The sequence below is a fragment of the Miscanthus floridulus genome, chromosome 9 (genome assembly GCF_019320115.1).
Source record: "Miscanthus floridulus cultivar M001 chromosome 9, ASM1932011v1, whole genome shotgun sequence".
In the NCBI taxonomy this organism is placed as follows: domain Eukaryota; kingdom Viridiplantae; phylum Streptophyta; class Magnoliopsida; order Poales; family Poaceae; genus Miscanthus; species Miscanthus floridulus.
The window spans coordinates 19605557-19625296 of NC_089588.1; the positions used below are offsets into that span (position 1 = coordinate 19605557).

General features: G+C 47.0%; 1 protein-coding gene across 1 annotated transcript; it reads right to left on the reverse strand.

Moving 5' to 3' along the window:
- Positions 1–9306: 9306 nt before the first annotated feature.
- LOC136481501 (signal recognition particle subunit SRP54, chloroplastic-like) lies at positions 9307–13859 on the reverse strand. The gene is made up of 15 exons (XM_066478839.1): positions 13658–13859; positions 13458–13560; positions 13032–13099; positions 12843–12944; positions 12373–12525; positions 12206–12283; positions 11876–12001; positions 11615–11717; positions 11250–11350; positions 10717–10854; positions 10482–10625; positions 10322–10397; positions 10127–10217; positions 9887–10010; positions 9307–9801 (listed from the first exon to the last, which is right to left on the reverse strand). Exons 1-15 carry the CDS (start codon positions 13811–13813, stop codon positions 9724–9726), a joined length of 1641 nt encoding a protein of 546 aa, XP_066334936.1. The 5' UTR covers positions 13814–13859; the 3' UTR covers positions 9307–9723.
- Between the last annotated feature and the right edge of the window lie 5881 nt (positions 13860–19740).

Genomic DNA, 19740 nt, shown 5'->3' on the forward strand with positions numbered 1-19740 from the left:
CAACCTCCAGATTTCACAGTCAAGGGAGAGGAGCACGGGGTGCTCCGACTGCGCAAGGTGCTCTATGGGCTATGGCAGGCCCCTCGAGCATGGAACGCCAAGCTTGACACCACGCTGAGCGAGCTTGGGTTTCAACGGTGTGCAACCAAGCACGCGCTAAACACACAGCGACGGGGGAAGGGGGAGCTCGTCGTCAGCGTGCATGTGGATGACTTAATCGTCACCTGCGTGCACACGGAGGATATCAACAGCTTCAAGCACGAGATGGCGGCTCGTTTTCGAATGAGCGATCTCGGCGCACTCTCCTACTACCTCGGCATCGAGCTAAGACAAGGGAAGGAGGAACTCATGCTCGGTCAGAGCGCGTATGCCTCCAAGCTGTTGGAGAGGAGCGGCATGGCTGAGTGCAAACCATGCGTGACTCCAATGGGGGAGCGGCTGAAGCTGACGAAGGCCAGCACCACGGCAAAGGTGGATGCAACACTCTACCGGAGCATCGTCGGCGGTCTGCGCTACCTAGTACACACGAGGCCGGACATTGCGTTTGCCGTGGACTACATCAGTCGCTTCATGGAGGATCCCAGAGAGGATCACTGGGTTGTGGTGAAGCGGCTACTGCGCTACGTCAAGAGGACGATAGATCATGGGATCATCTTCCCAAAGACCGGTAGGAGTAGGTTGTAGCTCACTGTGTTTCAGCGATGCAGACATGGCGAGGGACATCGACGGATGACGGAGCACCTCTGGCGTGCTCGTCTTTCTCGGGTCGGCCTCAATTTCATGTCTGTCGCTGAAACAGAAGATGGTGGCGCTATCTATGTGCGAGGCAGAGTACGTAGCGGTGACCACAGCAGCGTGCCAAGTTGTATGGCTATGCCAACTGCTGGGCGAGCTGACCGGCGTGGAAGCTCACCCACCAGCACTGATGGTGGACAACTAGGCCGCCATCGCCCTCGTGAAGAATCCGGTTCTGCATGACCGGAGCAAACACATTGACGTGAAGTTCCACTTCCTCAGAAACTATGTCGATGGAGGGCAGATAATCATAGAGTTCGTCAAAACTGGTTAGCAACTCGCGGATGTCCTCACCAAGCCGCTCGGACGTCTTCGACTCATGCAGCTGAAGGAGATGATCGGCATGGAGGGGGTACAAGGGTTAGCAGTAGGATTAGGGGAAGATTGTTAGATAATCTACTACTACCTTGTGTGAACACAGCAAGGGAAGGCGGCGTCAAAAAGGCTCCCTACTGTGATACTGTAGCCGCTGCAGGTGCAGGCGCTGAACTGCTCACCTGCAGCACTATAGGCACATGCAGAGGCCAGCGCAGAGTCAGCCCTGTATGTTATCTAGTCACTGTTTGTAGTAGGACAGCTGTACTAGGACTAGATGGATAGAGTAGTATAAATAGACTACCATGGCAACTCAGTAAAAAGAGTTCAGATTTGTCATCTCACAGACAGGGCTTCGGCCAATGCTGGTGTCTTGTATTATGTGTGCATGCTCTGTTCTCCCCTCTTCTTCAAGCTCTAGCCATAGTGTGTGAGAACGGACAACGCTTACTCGTGGTCGGCATGGCTCGTAGGTGCTCGGCAACACTAGCGGGTGCTCGGCAAGACTGGTGAGTGATTCACTCATCTGAGCTGGTGATCCTATGGGCCAACACTCTTCCCATTTATTACAGTCTTCAACCCAAACATCACCCAATCAGGAACCTCTTGTTGGTCAACTTATCTAAGATTTTATTGACTATATTCATCAAAGGAAGTCCTTTAGACCTCTCATTAGGAATAGCTTCAAATAGCCTCTTGAGAATTTTTCAAGTTGAAATTTCTCCTGTGACACATGAACCCATAGTTTTACTGTAAAATTATTATTCTCCATAGTTTCTACTTTTTTGAAAACCAGCTGAGCCAGGGTAGTTTTCCCGGAGCCACCAAGTCCAACTTTTGAAACTATCTTGATTCTCTGTTGGTCATCTTTCTCTAGCAGCTTAGATATTATGTGGTGCATCTCTTGGTCTCTTCCGATTACTGCTGCCTCATCCACGAAGGGCAGTGTTGTTGATCAAGGTTCCTGTAATCGTGTCAGTATATATATCCATGTTAGGTGCATTAGTTTGTTTCATTTCCAGTTGAACATCATGTTTGTAACAGCGTAGAATCTTAGGTGCTCGGTGATTGCACACGAGCACGCTAGGACCGCGTCTTTAGGCACCTCCCCGCCATGGCTGGCACGCCGTGCATGTCGCACGGGTGACTGAGAATGACGGCACACCGTGCAGCGCCCAACCATGGCGGGGGATGCGGATCAGAGCCTAGAAAGGCCAAGTTGAATGCATCAAACAAGCTGCGTCATTTCGCAGTGAAAAACTGCTCGCTCTCTCTCTCTCTCTCTCTCGTGTTCGTGTGCTCACGCCATCGGTTCCAACATTCTGGCATCAGAGCGTGGTTTATGCAATACGACGGTAGTGTGAGCCCACCGAGAGAGCCACCGCGAAAGAAGTTCATCATACCCTCGCGAACGCCACCACCAACCACCATGGGCGATGCCTAGACTTCCAACAGCAGCGGCAGCGTCAAGGAGAGCTCTCTCCTTTGGCCAATGCTGACCACGGACAACTACACCGAATGGGCGATGCTGATGCAGTGCAACTACAAGGCGCTCGAGATCTGGGGGGTGATCGACCCAGGTACCGGCATCAAGCGCGCACAAGATCGGCAGGCAATGAGCGCGCTCCTGCGCTCAGTCCCAAAGGAGATGTGGCAGTCGTTGGGGAGGAAGGCGACGGTGAAGGAGGTGTGGGAGGCAGTGAAGACGATGCGGATCGGCGCAGATCGAGTCAAGGAGGTGAACGCCCAGAGGCTCTTGAAGGAATTCGAGAACATCGCCTTCAAAGAGGGCGAATCCATCGACGACTTCGGCATGCGCATCACCAATCTCGTCGGCAACCTGAAAACCCTCAGCGAGAACATCGATGATGTCCGCGTAGTGAAGAAATTTCTTCGCGTGGTGCCACCTCGCTTCACGCAGGTGGTAGTCTCCATCGAGATGTTCGTCGATCTGAAGACCCTGACAGTGGAAGAGCTGATCGGGAGGTTGCGCGCGGCGGAGGAGCGTTTCGACGACAAGACTGAACACGTCACCGACAAGATGGGGAGACTCATGCTTGCCGAAGAGGATTGGTTGGAGAAGAACAAGCATTGCTTCCAATCTGGGTACAAGCCCGGAGGAAGCGGATCGGGCGGCGGCGCTCCAAAGAACAAGACGGCGGCACGAACTGACGGCGGTGCCTCGAAGCCGGTCAAGTTGACCTCCGAGGGCACGCCGCGTCGCAAAGGCCGGTGCCGCAACTGCGGCATCTACGGTCATTGGGAGCAAGACTGCAAACGCCCCAAGAAAGACAAGAAGAAAGAACAGGTCCAGCTGGAGGCCAACGTCGCCATCAGCGGCGGTGATCAGGCTGGCGCACTGATGCTGGCCACGTGCGACGTCGTGCACGGGTCATCTCAGTGTGTTCACCTAATGGAGGAGAAGGTCGTGCCGGTGGACGTCCCTGATGGTGTCTGGGTGCTTGACACCGGCGCCAGCAATCATATGACAGGTATGCTGTCAGCTCTGACGCAGATTGATACAAGTGTTCGAGGAACAGTCAAGTTTGGCGACGGCTCCAGCGTCAGAATCAGAGGTATGGGCTCAGTAGTAATGCAAGATCGCTTTGAGGGTCATAAAGTACTTACTGAAGTTTATTACATACCTGAGTTAAGAAGCAATATTGTCAGTTTGGGGCAGTTAGAAGAAATGGGCTTTAAATATGTTGGTGAGAAAGGTAGACTGTGTGTTTATGATCAGGAGCATACTCTATTGATTTCTGCACCTAGAGTTGGGAATAGACTGTATTTAGCAAAGTTTGGTTTAACACCACCAGTCTGTTTGCTTGCTCAATCTGATGACAAGTCATGGAACTGGCATGCCAGATTTGGTCACTTAAATTTCAGATCTTTGAGTAATCTTAGTGACAAGTCTATGGTAGAAGGGTTGCCTAGCATCAGAAAGGTAGAGAGAGTTTGTGATGGGTGTGTTCTTGGAAAACAGCATAGAAAACCATTTCCACAAGTGTCAAGTTTCAGAGCTGAAAAGGTTTTAGATTTGGTCCATGCAGACTTATGTGGGCAAATTACACCTAAGAGCATAGGAGGTGCTTCCTATTTTCTGCTAGTGGTTGATGATCACAGTAGGTATATGTGGGTGGAAATGCTAAAGACTAAAGATCAGGCACTGGAGTGTTTCAAAAGGATAACACTCAGGGCTGAAAATGAGTCTGGTGGAAAACTGAAAGCCATCAGGACAGACAGAGGAGGTGAGTTCAACTCAAATCTGTTCACTGTGTTCTGTGATGCTGGTGGGATCAAGCACTACACCACAGCCCCATACACACCACAGCAAAATGGGGTTGTGGAGAGGAGAAATCAATCAGTGGTTGAGATGGCCAGGTGCTTGCTGAAAACCATGAAGGTTCCATCAGTATTTTGGGGAGAAGCAGTGAGAACAGCTATCTCCCTAGAGATTAGTGTTTTGGATCTGTGTGGGTCGTTTTGCAGCCATCTTGGCTGCAGTAGCGTGTGTGTGTGAGTTGTGTTTGGGTGTCTTGTAAGTGTTGGGTACTTTTACCCTCTTTCTTCTTAATACAATGAGACGCAGATCTCCTGCGTTTTTCGAGAAAAAAAAAGAGAACTGCTGTCTATTTACTGAACAGGTCACCTACCAAGGCCCTAAACAGTAAAACTCCATATGAAGCTTGGCATGGGAAGAAGCCTAAAGTGAGTCACTTGAAGATTTTTGGTTGTGTGGCAAATGTGAAGCTGGTTGGTCCTGGAATTAGCAAATTGTCTGACAGATCTAGCAAGATGGTATTCATAGGCTATGAATCAGGCACTAAAGGCTATAGACTGTTTGATCCTTCCACCAACAGGTTGGTGGTGAGTAGGGAAGTCATATTTGAAGAAAATAAGCCTTGGAATTGGGACAACACAAGCTGCAACACAGACCAGCAAGAGACAGACACTTTTGTTCTTCACTATGACTTAACTGACCAAAATCCGACAATAGAAGCTGATGCTGAAAATGCAGACACTGCAGGCAGTCCAGCTGCAGCTGTAGGGGGTGATCTTTCAGCAGGTCAAGGGAGTAGTGTGGGACTCAACCAACCACCTGACTCCCCAAATACTTCAGGCTCAAATGCAGCACCAGCTATGAACTATGCAACCCCACCAAGTCAACATTCAGAAGAAACCTATGGTGGACCTTTGAGGTTCAGAACACTGAATGACATCTTTGATACAACTGAAGAATTGGAAGATTATGAATATAGTGGGGTATGCCTGTTAGCAGCTAATGAGCCAGTGGGAGTGGAGGAAGCTCTAGTGGAACAGTGTTGGGTTGATGCAATGAACAGTGAGCTGAAGTCAATTCAGGAGAATAACACTTGGTGCTATGCAAATTTACCAAAGGGTCACAAAGCAATAGGTTTGAAATGGATCTTCAAGGTGAAAAGGGATCCACAGGGCAATATTGTCAAGCACAAGGCAAGGCTTGTTGCAAAAGGATATGCTCAAAAGTTTGGGGTGGATTATGAGGAGGTTTTTGCTCCTGTAGCTAGGCTTGAGACAGTGAGACTCATGCTAGCCCTTGCTGCCAATGGAAAATGGGAGGTACATCACATGGATGTCAAATCTGCTTTTCTGAATGGTGAGCTGCAGGAGGAGGTATATGTACAGCAACCACCTGGTTTTCAGAGTTCAAAGCATTCAGGCAAAGTACTGAAACTATCAAAGGCTTTATATGGCCTGAAACAAGCACCCAGGGCCTGGAATGCTAAGTTAGATCAGGAGCTTGTTAAGCTGGGGTTTTGTAGAAGTGTTGAAGAACATGCAGTCTACATGAGAGGTAGTGGAGACAGTTTGTTACTTCTGGGAGTGTATGTCGATGATCTTGTCATTTGTGGGCCTGACAGAAAGAAGATACAAGAGTTCAAGCAACAAATGAGCAAAACCTTCTGCATGAGTGATTTGGGCTTACTGAGCTACTATCTGGGAATGGAGGTGAATCAAAAACCTGGTGAAATAACCATCTGTCAGAGAGCATATGCAGCAAAAATTGTTGATCAATGTGGCATGACAGGCTGCAATTCTGTTGACACTCCAATGGAGCAGAATTGTAAGCTACTTCCTGGGAAACCTAATCTGGCAAGAGATGTAACAAAGTTCAGAAGCATTGTGGGAAGCTTGAGGTACTTAGTGAATACTAGACCTGACATTGCCTATTCTGTAGGCATGGTCAGTAGGTTCATGGAGTCACCTACTTCTGAACATTGGGCTGCTTTGAAGAGAATTGTCAGGTATGTGGCAGGAACAACTGAGTATGGCTGCAAGTATACCTGCAGTACATTTGCAAACCTGAAACTATTGGGGTATTCTGATAGTGATCATGCTGGTGACTTGGAGAAAAGAAAGAGCACATCAGGTGTGGTGTTTTTCCTGAATAGCAACATAGTGACATGGACTTCACAGAAACAAAGAGTGGTGTCATTGTCAAGCTGTGAAGCTGAATACATTGCTGCAGCTTCAGTTGCATGCCAAGGAGTATGGCTTGTCAGACTCATTGCAGACCTCACTGGACAGAAGATGCAGAAGTTCAGGCTCCTGATGGATAGCAAATCAGCCATTGAGCTAAGCAAAAATCCAGTATACCATGAAAGGAGTAAACACATTGACACTCGCTACCATTACATCAGGGAGTGTGTGTCTAATGGAATTGCAGAGGTGGATCATGTCAGCACTGACAGGCAGCTTGCAGACATCCTAACAAAGCCTCTTGGGAGGATCAAGTTTTTGGAGATGCGTCAACTGCTTGGAGTCAGCGACGTCTATCACGATTAGGGGGGTGAAATGTTGATCAAGGTTCCTGTAATCGTGTCAGTATATGTATCCATGTTAGGTGCATTAGTTTGTTTCATTTCCAGTTGAACATCATGTTTGTAACAGCGTAGAATCTTAGGTGCTCGGTGATTGCACACGAGCACGCTAGGACCGCGTCTTTAGGCACCTCCCCGCCATGGCTGGCACGCCGTGCATGTCGCACGGGTGACCGAGAATGACGGCACACCGTGCAGCGCCCAACCATGGCGGGGGATGCGGATCAGAGCCTAGAAAGGCCAAGTTGAATGCATCAAACAAGCTGCGCCATTTCGCAGTGAAAAACTGCTCGCTCTCTCTCTCTCGTGTTCGTGTGCTCACGCCATCGGTTCCAACGAGTGTTTGCACATTCACAGGTGTATTGTTTATACAGGATCGTTGCCAACCACTGAATTCAAAATAGTTCTTTGCTTCACAAGCACATCAAACATCTTCTTAATTTTCTTGATCTTTTTGGCAGCCTGGCATTGAAATATAAGTGATTTTGGTTTTGTGTGCAGGTATCTGGATTCTGGACACACAACCACCATCAGCATCAGCTTCATATTTTTCAGCCTTTACTTGGAACTCATCCACAGCATCCTCAACCTCATAAACGGCTTCTTACAACTTTTTGAGCGATGGAGCATCCCCCATAGCTCTGTCTCCTGCTGCTTCCAGCCGTTGATTGATCTCCAGAACTAGATCTTGGAGGTCCTGGAGCTCCTTTTCGACACCCACTATAGAGCTGTATTCTTTGATGACAAGTGGGGCTAGCTTGTTGCACACAAGCTTCAAAGTTCCAGATACTGCTGCAGACACTGCAGCAGCTTCCATACCAACCATGTTTGTTTAAGCGCCCAGATTTCCTATAAATTGAATTTTGGAAATAAGCAGGCTTTTTCTTTGTAAAAAGCAAGAGTCATGTAATCAGTTTCCCATTTTCTGACCTGCGAAAACAAGTATAGCCTCTTGATTGATGAATGCTGCTGAAGTGGTGGGGCTTTTCACTTTGCAGGAATGCCTTCAGAGCCTTCTTGTCCCTGCCATCACAAGGAGCAGCCGAAAGGGGAGAGAGGCCATTGGCATTGTCACGAACACTTGGTGGTAGGACTAAAGAAAGGGAGAGCCCAGCGAGTGCTCCAAAACGAGAGAGCCTAAGATCAGGTGGGGCTTTCTTCTAGGCAATAATGAATAAACATAAACTAGCGCCGCCTTGCATTGCATCAATCAAATAGGGAAATGAGAGGTGAAAAAGTTAAAGATGAAAATACCATACCAGAAAGCCAAGTAGAGAAGAATCAACAGCTCTGTCTTCAGTACTACCTGTGAAGAGTCTGAAATTACTGGTGTAAGCAGAAAGATTAGAAGGCGGTGGCTCCCCGGCTGGAGTGCAAACTGTATGTCATATTATTCAAGTAGAATAGCGTAGATACCTGGGTCTCACACGAGATGTGTTGCTGCTTTTGCCTCTGACATCTCCCAATGCCGCGCTCCTTCTCCCCTGAGCGAGGTGTGTGTGCAAGCGCCATGAAGCAATCGGAGCTGGATCTGCACAAGGATCTCCACTGAGCTTACTCGATCGAGCCGGCCTCTGGATTGGATCTAGATGGCCAGGCTTCCTCTACTGCCTACGGCCTGTTCGTTTCGTCGTAAACGATCGTGGATTATTTACTGCTGGCTGGTTTAATGTGAGAAAAAAATACTATTCCAACTTATAATCCATGATCGTATAGCGAATACCTTCGTTGTGAAGTTGCTAAGCAAGTGCCTGGAGGCTCCCAGAGGCGGAGTCAACAAGTCGCCGGACCATCGTACACTCCTGACTCCTCCACATGGCTGTTGGCCCAGTGCTAGTTTTTTTTTTTTTTTTTGAGAAACTGGGTTTATATTTCATTTATAAATTTTGGTGATTACAGCCATTTCTTACAAGTACACCCTCGAAAGAAAACAAAAATACATTCTAGTCCTTGTAAACTCCACCCGGTACTCCTCGCCGCCGCCGCTGGCCGGAGCGCAACGCTCGAAGCCGACCTCCTCCCTGGCAAAGAAACACAGTTTTTTGTTGCCGTCTTGAGCAGCATATCGGATCTGACATGCGCTATGAACGCTGAACGACCCGGCTGAAGATGGCCATTGACCATCGCATCGCCAGGCAACAAGGAATCTGACGCCTCAAAGACCGACAGAAACCCCAACTCCTCACCGGACGACGAGTCTCCTGAAGGGGAACTGAACCACCAAAGCAGGTGGGAACTGAAGACCAACCCGATTTCACTTGGTATTGGTAAACATACCTTCCAAGGTCATCGCCGAAGAAGTGTGCATCAACAACAAAGACAAGGAAGGGACAAAAGAACCCATGGCAATGGTGCGTCACGTCAGTGGTGACCATGCATGGTACTTCATCTGGGCTCCAATTCAAGGCCCGAGTTCTTCTGGGCCCTGGATGACAAACAGACTCCGATTTCAAGAGCTACCAACATATCTTCCCTCATTTTTTGAAACATACATATCTTCCCTCATGTGACTAGACTTTATGTACAAAAAATTTGTGCCGGATTAACCACAATTACACTACACAGTGGCAGCGCCTAACTATGCATTTTCACAATACATGTTCCAGTCCTTCTGAACCACTTCCAGTCAAAAAACTTTTGAAACATACATTTCCACGATCGATGAGGAATGTGTAGGTCCTGTCCTCAGTCTTGCTCTTGCATGCAGGAGCCACTTCCAGTCAAAAACTTTCAACTCCAATGCAGCAGGTCACTAGCTCAGAACTGCGTCCAGCTCCTTCTGCTTGGGCTTGCTATTCCTTCTCCTGCGCCGTGCGGTGCCAGGAGGTGCCTGAACGATGCGCAACGGTTCAGAAATCACAAAGTTCTTCAGGGAAACTGTTCAGAAATATTCATACCGTCAGAGACATTGTTACCTTCTCTTCAGCTTTAAGCGAATCCATGAGATCTCCCATGCCTGCTATTGCTTCTTGTCCTTGCACCATACTCATCAACTTATGCATCTGAGCACGCATTTGGAAAAGCTGGGCAACCAGTTGGCTCACCTAATAATCGTGAAAAATGAAAAATGACAATCTTGTTAGCTCCATGGTCTGGTATAACTAAAGCATTATGGACTTCTGAAGACTGGTGATAACATAAGAATAAAACTAAACCTCACCTCTTGTTCAGTCTTTCCAGACTCCTCAGCCACTCTTATCCTCCTCTCACTTGATTCAGCCAGTAACTCTGGCTTCTCCCTTTCCTCTGTGCGTCCCAGAAAGCATACAATCAGGCATCCATGTCCACAACACAAGTAAGCATCCAATTAGGCTTCCTATATATAGCTAAAAATCAGGGAAAACACGTACCAGCAGTCATGGCATTGATCATTGACTCCACGAATGCAAGTCTTTTCTCAGCTTCTCGAATTTGTGCAGGAGTTATCTGTTTATCGTATCAAACTTAAACATGCTTGTAATGCATAGCGGTAAAGTTGGAGAACATGTTTAACTCCACATGCTCATGTACCTTGTTCATGCCTGGCATCATTCCAATAATGCGGCTCATGGAACCCATTTTCGCAACATTTTGAGATTGTTTTAAGAAATCGTTGAAGTCGAATTTTGCACTCATGATCTTCTTCTGTAATTCTATAGCCTCTTCTTGCCGCATCTATTTGTACCACATGTAGAGATGTAAATAACATAAAATCCTCGCAACATTTGTTACACAAAACAGAGCAGTTTCACAGGAAGCTACTTACTATTTCTTGTGCCTTTTCAACAAATGAAAGCACATCTCCCATTCCCAAAACTCTCTGTGCCATGCGATCAGGGTAGAAAAGCTCAAGGTCCTCCAATCGTTCCCCACGCCCAACAAATTTGATGGGCTTCCCAGAGACCTGCATGGTTCACTAAGCAGTGATGTTCTCTTCTTATATCAGCTGAAAACCAAAAAAAAAATGTTGAAACATACTACAGTGCACGGACACAACTGCCAGGGATTAAAGACTGCTCAGATTTATGCATGAAGTGCAGTCCAAAAGTTAGTTTGATATGATAACTTATTTTTTTCTTCAAAACTGCAGCAAGCAAGTGAAAAATGAAACTACAAAGATATGTGCACATGGTGTGAAAGTTATGCTAGTGAAAAACTGCCATCAACACTACTGAACTACAAAGTGCTGATTGTCAATTAGCAAAATAAAGTGCAGTTGAATTGCAACAATGACAAATAATAATCTTATTTGCATAATCAAGAAATCAATAATAGAAATGATTTCTAGTAAATGACTACCTCTTTAACACTTAGTGCGGCTCCGCCCCTGGAGTCACCATCCAATTTAGTCAGTATAGCACCAGTTATACCAATCTCAATATTGAAGGTGGTGACTAGTGCTGCATATCAGAAATAAATAGTTTATGTGGCTGTTGCAATACTACAGTGCTCACTGAAAATCTATCAACAGAACAATGCCATGCTGTGTAGAGTATACCAGGAACAATAAAAACTGTTAATAATTTGTTAACTGAAAAAAATTCAGATCAATAGCCAGTCTCCTTGCTAAACATGATATTGCTGCAGTACCAACCAATATTTACCAAATGTGGCCATTGGCAACAACCAGGCTGCAACAATGGCAAGAAGAAATAGATGGATACCTGCAGCTTCTTGGCCAGTCATGGCATCAACGACAAGCAGAACTTCTGTAGGATTAACAGCCTTCTTCACTTCTTTCAATTCATCCATCATTGATTTATCAATCTGAATGGCAGAAAGGTCATCAGCTGGTGTCAATGATGCTAGTTTGTATGACAAATGAATTATAAGCTTTATATAAAGGTATGGATAAATCAGATTCAGAGTATAATTCCAAATAAGTTGGCACTTGAGACTGAAATTAGAGTATGATGAAGATTAACCTGCAGTCTTCCAGCAGTATCTACCACAATAGCATCAATATTCTTGCTTTTTGCCTCTTCCATAGCATTCTTAGTTATTTGTGTAGGTTTGGCTTCTGTTCCTTCTGAGTAAACTGGTACACCCACCTGTCAATGCTCAAAAGAGAAATAACTCAATGGCATAAGCGTGGTACTGCATTTCAAAAGCAGAGGTACCATGACGAGTTTAACTTCCAAGTTTCGAAAAAAAACTGAGGGCATATTGTCCCCTTAAAGTTGGAGATATCACATACAACTATTCAATGGCAAAAAAAAAAAGAACAGTTCATCATGAAGCTTCCTGGGCGTTACCTGTTTACCTAATATAGTGAGTTGATCAATGGCGGCGGGCCTGTAAACATCAGCAGCAACCAGCATACAACTCTTCCCCTGTAACCTAACTCTGGTATAAGTATCTACAGGTTATCAAGCATTAATCTACTGCTAGATGCTCGAAAATCAAAGGGTGAGGAATGCACCAGTTTCTTCAAATAGAATGCAAGCTTTGCACAAACAGTAGTCTTCCCAACACCCTGTAGGCCTGCGAGCAAGATTACTGCCGGGCCACTTTTTGCAAATACCAAATCTGATACTTCTCCACCCATCAGTTGTACAAGTTCGTCATGCACAATCTGCAGCACCAATTAGGTTATCTTTCCTCTGCTAGAAATTAATTAGATTGAAAAGCTGTTCGTGTTTTCATTTAGCATAAACTAGTAAGTAATAACTGAACATTTCAGAGAAGACTGTCTGTGCATGTTATTGTATTTTCTTTGCTGGCGTGATTCACTATTCCTCCGGAGAATACGGAACTTATAACACTAATAAACATTAAATGTATTAAGTTGTGGAGAAGGCCAAAGTGAAACAAATGAAATGATTCTCCCAAGCAAAAGTTCATGCACTCATTATCTGCAAATTCCTTAATGCCAGTGTGACGCAGACATACCTTCACTAATTGCTGGTCCGGTTGGACTCCTCTGATAGCATCTGCACCTAAAGCCTTATCACTAACAGATGAAACAAAACGTCTCACAACGGGCAAACTAACCTGACGAAAGCAGGAGAAACTTCAGTCCTCACACTATATAAGTATAAATGAACTGATGAGTAGAACTTGAACATGCAAGGTACTGACATCTGCTTCCAGAAGCGCTCGTCTAATGTCCCGCATTGGTTCAGCAATATTTTCCTTTGTTAACACGTCTTGAATGAAAAGAGCAATGTGTTAATCATAATGCTCACAAGTTATTAAACGGCATACTTTGGTTCAAAAAAGAAAAGTAGCACAGAAGTGCATAACAAAGTAGTAGTAAGAAATTAACAAGCACACAACACCTATAGTCTTGCAATCATATGGTTCGACAAGCAAACATAGGAGTACACTACAAATGATTGTGTAATGGTCATGTACTGAACTTGTATTCAGGCCAGGCAAGAGCAGCGCTACGACTGCCTTCCAGAGTTCCGTACTTATGAAAACCTCCTCTTAAGTCTTTAACGCATAAAAACAACAGAAAAGACACATTGATGGAAAAAATGAAGAAGAAGCAGAGCCACGCACCAACGCCGCGCAGCTTGTTCCACGCGGACTCGAGCCCGGTGGTGAGCTGGCCGAACATCTCCGCGCGCACCAGCCCGCTCCCCCTCCTCCGCCTCCTCCATGCCTAAAACCCCCAGACGTGAGCACGCTCCTGCCGAGCAATGCAACCTGCTTCCGCATGCCAAAAAAAAAATGAATGAACCAAAGCTTAGCTAGCGAACCGGAGAGCGGGCGGGGGTCCTGGACGCGCGGAGGTGGACGTAGGAGGCCGTGGAGGGCCCACCACGGTGGAGCGAGGCGAAGGCTGGCTTCCATGCCGAGCGGCGGGCGGCAGCCAGGGACGAGTGGAGCGCGAGCGCGGGCGCGGTGGCCTCCATTTCGGCGGCGGAGGGAAGGGAAGAAGCAGGAGCGGACGACGCCGAGTAGCCGTAGCTTGTTGGATAAGAGCGATCGAGCGCTTGGTTTCAGGTGGGCCCCCGACGAGGAGAATCTTTTGGGGAATTCGTCGTGTACCATTGAAAAACATGGCAATGCTCTAGGAATCTTTTAAAAGTTTAGCGGTCTTCAGCGTTATTATTTCTATTTTTTATGCTTTCCATGCCACTGCCATCAGTTTAACCTCTAACACATCAAATTGTATGTGTGAAAAGTCAAAAATACCCTTAAATCTAAATATGTCATTAATTTTTTTTGAGCATCTTAACGACTTCAAATGAAAAACTCAAAACTAGAAAGTTGTAGATCTCATCGAGATCTATAATTTTCATATAAAAATTATCTTCATTTAATTCCACAAAAAAATATGATTTTTCTAAGATATATTAATCATATCAAATCATATTTTTTGTGGAATTAAATAAAGATAATTTTTATATGAAAATTATAGATCTCGACGAGATCTACAACTTTTTAGTTTTGAGTTTTTTCATTTGAAGTCGTTAAGATGCTAAAAAAATTAATGACATATTTAGACTTAAGGGTATTTTCGACTTTTCACACCTGCAGTTTGAGGGCGTTAGAGCCCAAACTGATGGCAATAGCATGAAGGGCACAAAAAAGTTGAAGCAGTGGCGCTGAAGACCGCTAAACTTTTTCAGATGCACACAAGACATTACGATCTTTTTTAATGGTACATAAGGAATTCCCCCGATCTTTTTTGGGCCAAAATGTGCCATGGACTGCGTAGCAAAACGGGCTTTTACTGAATAAGGTACCTTACCTAAACCCAGAGCCCGATTCTCAGACATGTTTGATACAGCTCAGATTCACCAGTTTTAGCGGTCGAGCTAAATCTGTTTTTGACGAACTGTTTAATAAAACAGCTTCACCAGTAGACAAAAAAAAAGATGAAACCACGATATTGCCATTTCTTTTTTCTTTTTCTTTTTTCCTTTCGTTTCTCTCTCTATCCTCTCGTTCATGCCTCCACCGCAGCATCTTCTTCAACTCCAACGCACGACGTGCCTCCTTTCTCAAACCTCGGCCACGGCGTGCTGCTAGTGCTAGGCCACACGCGTTCTTGCCCATGTGTTCTCCGGCGGCCACCGCCCAACAGCTCCCCCAGTGGCCACGTGTTCGCCGACCCGCCCTGAACCTCGCTTCGGCGGCAGCGCGCTTGCAGGTGGCCTCGCCGGCGTCGGCCTACCCCGAGCCTCGCCCGTGCCAGCCCTCTCCGCACGTCGATGGCCTCACCCTGGCGGGCGCGCGCTCGGCGACCACCTCGCCCGCCCTAGATCGCTACCGAGTCGAGCCCCTCCTCTCCCCTCCCATCTCCTCCCGTCTCGCAGCTAGGGGCAAACTGCCCATGGTGACGCTTGGACCCACCGGTGTTAGAGGAAGCTGGGGCAAGCTGGTTTCAGCATCAGCGAACAGGGTGATCAAAATTGGTCTAATCAGTTTTTTATCCCAACACACTCGAGTTTGACCAATTTTAGGGCCTGTTTGATAGAGCTCCACCGCTGGAAAAAGCGAATCTAAATTTGGATTCATCTGGATCCGCCATGGAGCAGCTTTACCGTGGATTTAGGATTAGTCAAACTGTTTGGTACAACTCCACCTCCCACCCTATCAAACTGCCAACCTGGGCCCACATGTCAGCTCTTCTTTCCTCTTCTTCCTATCGAGCAGAGCACATCTCACGCACGCGGCCATGGCGGGTGTGGGGCGCACGCGGCTAGCGGGCGGGGTGCAGCCTCGCCGAAGCTCGCAGCCACAACTGCGGGGCGAGATGGGCACACGAGCGCTTGGGCAGGGCCAGCGGGAGGGGCCAAGGAGGGCACGAAGCGGCTAGCCTGGCGGGGCTCGCTCAGCGGCAGGAAGTAGTCGGGCAGGGCGCGACCAGGGCTTTGGGTGGGCACCGTCGGGGGCGGGCGTGGCCACGGCCGGGGCGGTGCTCCAGTGGGCAAGGCATGGCCTGGGTGGTGCAGGATATGCGACGGGTGGCGTCGGGGGTGGGCGGGGCTCCGTCCTAGGCGGTGCAGGGGCTCCGGTGTCGCAGGGCAGCCAGGGCACGTAGCGGGTGGTGTAGAGGCGCGGCGCGGCCATCGCCAGGCTCGCAATGGGGATTTTTTTTTAATTTTAACACTTTTTGGAAACTAATTTTAAATCAAACACGGTTGGTTTTTTTTTACAACTAACACTTTTGGCCGCGCCTATTGCCCTGGCGCGGCCAAATGTCTGTGTCGCGCCATGCATGGTGGCGCGGCAGAGGGCTGACGTGGCGGCGACCGGAATCGCTGACCGATGATGTGGCAAGGTCTGCCGCGCCATCGACCATGGAGCGGCAGTGCCACGCTCTGATCCGTGGCGCGGTAGAGCCGAATGAAACCACGCGGCCAGTGTCACGCCATAGACGACGGCGCGGCAGTGACACGGACAAACAACATCCAGCTTCAATTGAGTTGTTGTCGGTGCTGTAAAAAACTACAAGTGGCGCCGCGACCGTGCGCAAGTTGAAATGAACATGAAGCAAATAAATGGACGACAAGTTGCCACATAACATTTTTATTGGTTTATGAGTCTGCAAGTTTTCGACAACAATATTCGTTCGACATAAGTTCAACGTAATGAACTAAGTCCCAGGAATGTAAGGATCCCTCGAACGCCTCTTGAAAACCTCGTCGTCCGGTGGAAGAAGGGGGTTGTCGTACTCCACCTCAAGAAGGGGGTACAGCTGGTGCGACGTGGGAGGGGGCCATCCTGTTACAAATTGATAAAAAAGGGTTAGAGTATTCAAATTAACAATATTCAGATTAACATTATGTAGCATTGCAAAATTTGAACTACTTGTTATGCAGTACGAACACAATATGAAATCACCTGCTACCCTCGTCTTCTATGCCGGCTAGCCTTGTGACTAGATTGTTTGCAAATGGAGCAAAGATTCCTGCCACGGGTCTCGTTGAAGTCTCTCTCGCCGTACATGTCTTCGTCGTACCCTCTCATAGCGTCCATGTCCCCCTTGAGTCGCTTCTTCTTCCTCCTACCCTTCCCTACGTTCATTAGATCTGGATGCGGCATGTAGTCATAACCATTATAAAGTGGGCACTGTGTCAGCTCAAGGTATGGCTCGAAGCTCATCTCCCAAATACTAACGGTGTTTAAACTGAGATACAAGGGTGACATATATGGCAGATCCTCATAGTTGTACCCGCGAACCCTGCAGGCCGTGATCATATGAGAGCAAGGGGCATGCATGATCTAAGGGACGTTGCAACTGCACTGTACCTTTTCAAGATCAACTCGGTAGTTTCGTCCACCATAACGTTCACCGCCCAAGCTTGTGCCACCCTTGCCCTGTACACTAAAGATATGGCGGCGGGGTCCATACGGCTCGGTGGTGTTCTGCTTGGCCAATTCCTTGGCCTCCTTCAAGTGTTTAGCTCCAGCCTTTTAAAAACGCCCCTGCTCAGCTATATTCCTCTGCACAAGTTCCCACCTCTTCACAAAATATTCGTTGCACTTATGAAATGAGAACTCAACAATTCTAGACACAGGCAACGATCGAACTCCGGTGAATACACGGTTGAAGGACTCTGAGGAGTTAGTGGTCATGATGCCATACCTGAAACCCCCCTCGTCATATGCTAATGCCCACTGAGCCTTATGTTCCATCTGCGCCTCTAACCAGGCCTTTCTCGCTGCATTTACCATCTTGTCTAGTTCTCTCTTTGTCTCCTTGAACTAGTCCTTTGTACGTACACAACATAGAGCCTTTACCTTGTCACATACCTCCTGCTTCTGCTGACGCCGCTAGAAATTAGTGGCAAAGTGTCTCATGCACCATCTATGTACTAGAGGCGGGAACCCATCTATATGCTTAGCTGCAGCATTAAGAAGCCCTGCGTGACGGTCCGAGATCAAACATATAGTGCGAGTTGGGCCAAGCACTTGCACACGTACGACTGGCCATGGGTACTATCTGGTCCTCAAGATCAACAGTAGCAGCCATCATCAAGGTGCCCCTGTACTTTCCTGTCAGGAAAATGCCATCAACAAGTACGACTGGCCGGCAAAACTGGAATGCATGTTCCGTTTGCGCGAACGACCAGAACACACGATAGAGGACATGCCTCAATGGGTCCCAAAAAACACATCCCTCTGGTGTCCACAAACCATTTCAATCCAGGGTTGTAGTAATGCATTGCACATAAGATGCGGAACACCCTATTGTACGCTTCCTCCCAAGTACCCCCATCGAATCGCTAGAGCAATTTGCTTAGCACGCCAAGCCTTTCTGTACGTCATATCGTACCTAACAAATCCAGATATGGACTATTGTAAAGAAGACACCGAGATGTCGTTATTACCATCAACGAGCCGCAATATATGATGGGCAAGGTAACGTGCAGTGAGTTGCTGATGATTTTCCTTCCCCCTATTATCTAGGCAAGTGTTGGCTTCGACAACTTTAGTTATCCTCCACTTACCATCACTCTGTCTCTTTCGTGCATTTAACCTCCACATACAACCATGTTTGCATATCACATGGTATCTCAACTCCTGGTCCGAATGAGTGATGGTGTACGGCCTATGGTGGTACACAGCATAGTCCTAAAGGAAGAGTTTCATCTCTAACATTGTGTTGAATAGCATTCCCTTCCTAAGGGTTTCTTTCTCATGGGTATATAATGAATTCCTACACAACTGGAGATCGGTGTCACAGGCTGCCATATCCGTCATGCTGACATCCTTATAGTTTAGAATGCCCATAAAAGGTACATTCTTGGACCTTAGTTGCTCAAGCTCAGTCGTTGTGTAAGGTGATGGTGGAACATACTGCTGCGCTTCGCTAATTCTAACCCATAAATCATAGGGGGTATCATCTACAGCCAAATCTGTGACTAGTCTACCCTAAGCCTGGACACCAGGCAAAACCTTAGTTGGTACTGGTAATAGCATAGTATGAACCGGTACTGGCATGACATCAGCTGGTGTTGGTGTAGCATCTGTACCTCCTTGGTCATCATCAGAATCGTCTGAATCACTGCTAACTACATCACCGATCATGTCCTCCTCCTCCTGCTCCTTCTCTTCCCGTTCGAAATCATTCACATCGAAGTCATTGCTTATACAACCTACTAGAGTTGAATGAAACTGCTCCTGCGTCAACTGACCATCCAAATCCATGTTACCCTGAGTTGCTTCCCCTTCGACCCCCAATTCTTGCTCATTGCCTCCAACACTGTCAATGGACGGACCGTCCTGAACACCCTGCATCCTGTACCCATTCTCCACCACCACCTCAGCCATGGGCACATTGGAACCTTGGAGAACCCTAGTGTAGTGGGACTAGTGAGCAGGGTCGCGCAAGGGCATGAGGACATAGTGTGCTCTAGTCTTCCTAGTATCAAACCCCCCTTCAGTGTGAAATCACCGTCAAACTTTGCATTAAAATGGACAAAAAGGTCGTTGAAGCAAGGAGGTTCATCAAACCATTCCAATTCTTCTTCCATATCCTCAAACATACCATCTTCTCTCCTAACACTTTCTCCATACAAAACTCTAACACAACAATCCATCTGCAAAAAAAGTATTTCAAGAAACTTCATCAAGTCGTCGAAATCGTCATACATAATGTCCATAGTAATATTAATACATATTCTAACTATAACTATACTAACTAATCTAATATTAACATCTATACAAGGCTAACTACAACAACTAATTAGACTAAATCCAATGTATAACTAGACTCAATAACTGTACTAACTAAACTACCTAACTTTACTACCTATACTAACTTACTATATTACCTATACTAACTAAACTAAATAACTTTACTAACTCTACTAACTATACTTCA

Excerpts from the sequence above, each read along its gene's own strand:
- LOC136481501 (XM_066478839.1), bottom strand. The coding sequence starts at position 13,813 with ATGGAGGCCACCGCGCCCGCGCTCGCGCTCCACTCGTCCCTGGCTGCC. Across the intron at positions 11,718-11,875 it reads ATACTGCTGGAAGACTGCAG|ATTGATAAATCAATGATGGA; the intron begins GTTAATCTTCAT and ends TCTGCCATTCAG. Across the intron at positions 10,011-10,126 it reads AAGACTGAACAAGAGGTGAG|CCAACTGGTTGCCCAGCTTT; the intron begins GTTTAGTTTTAT and ends TTATTAGGTGAG.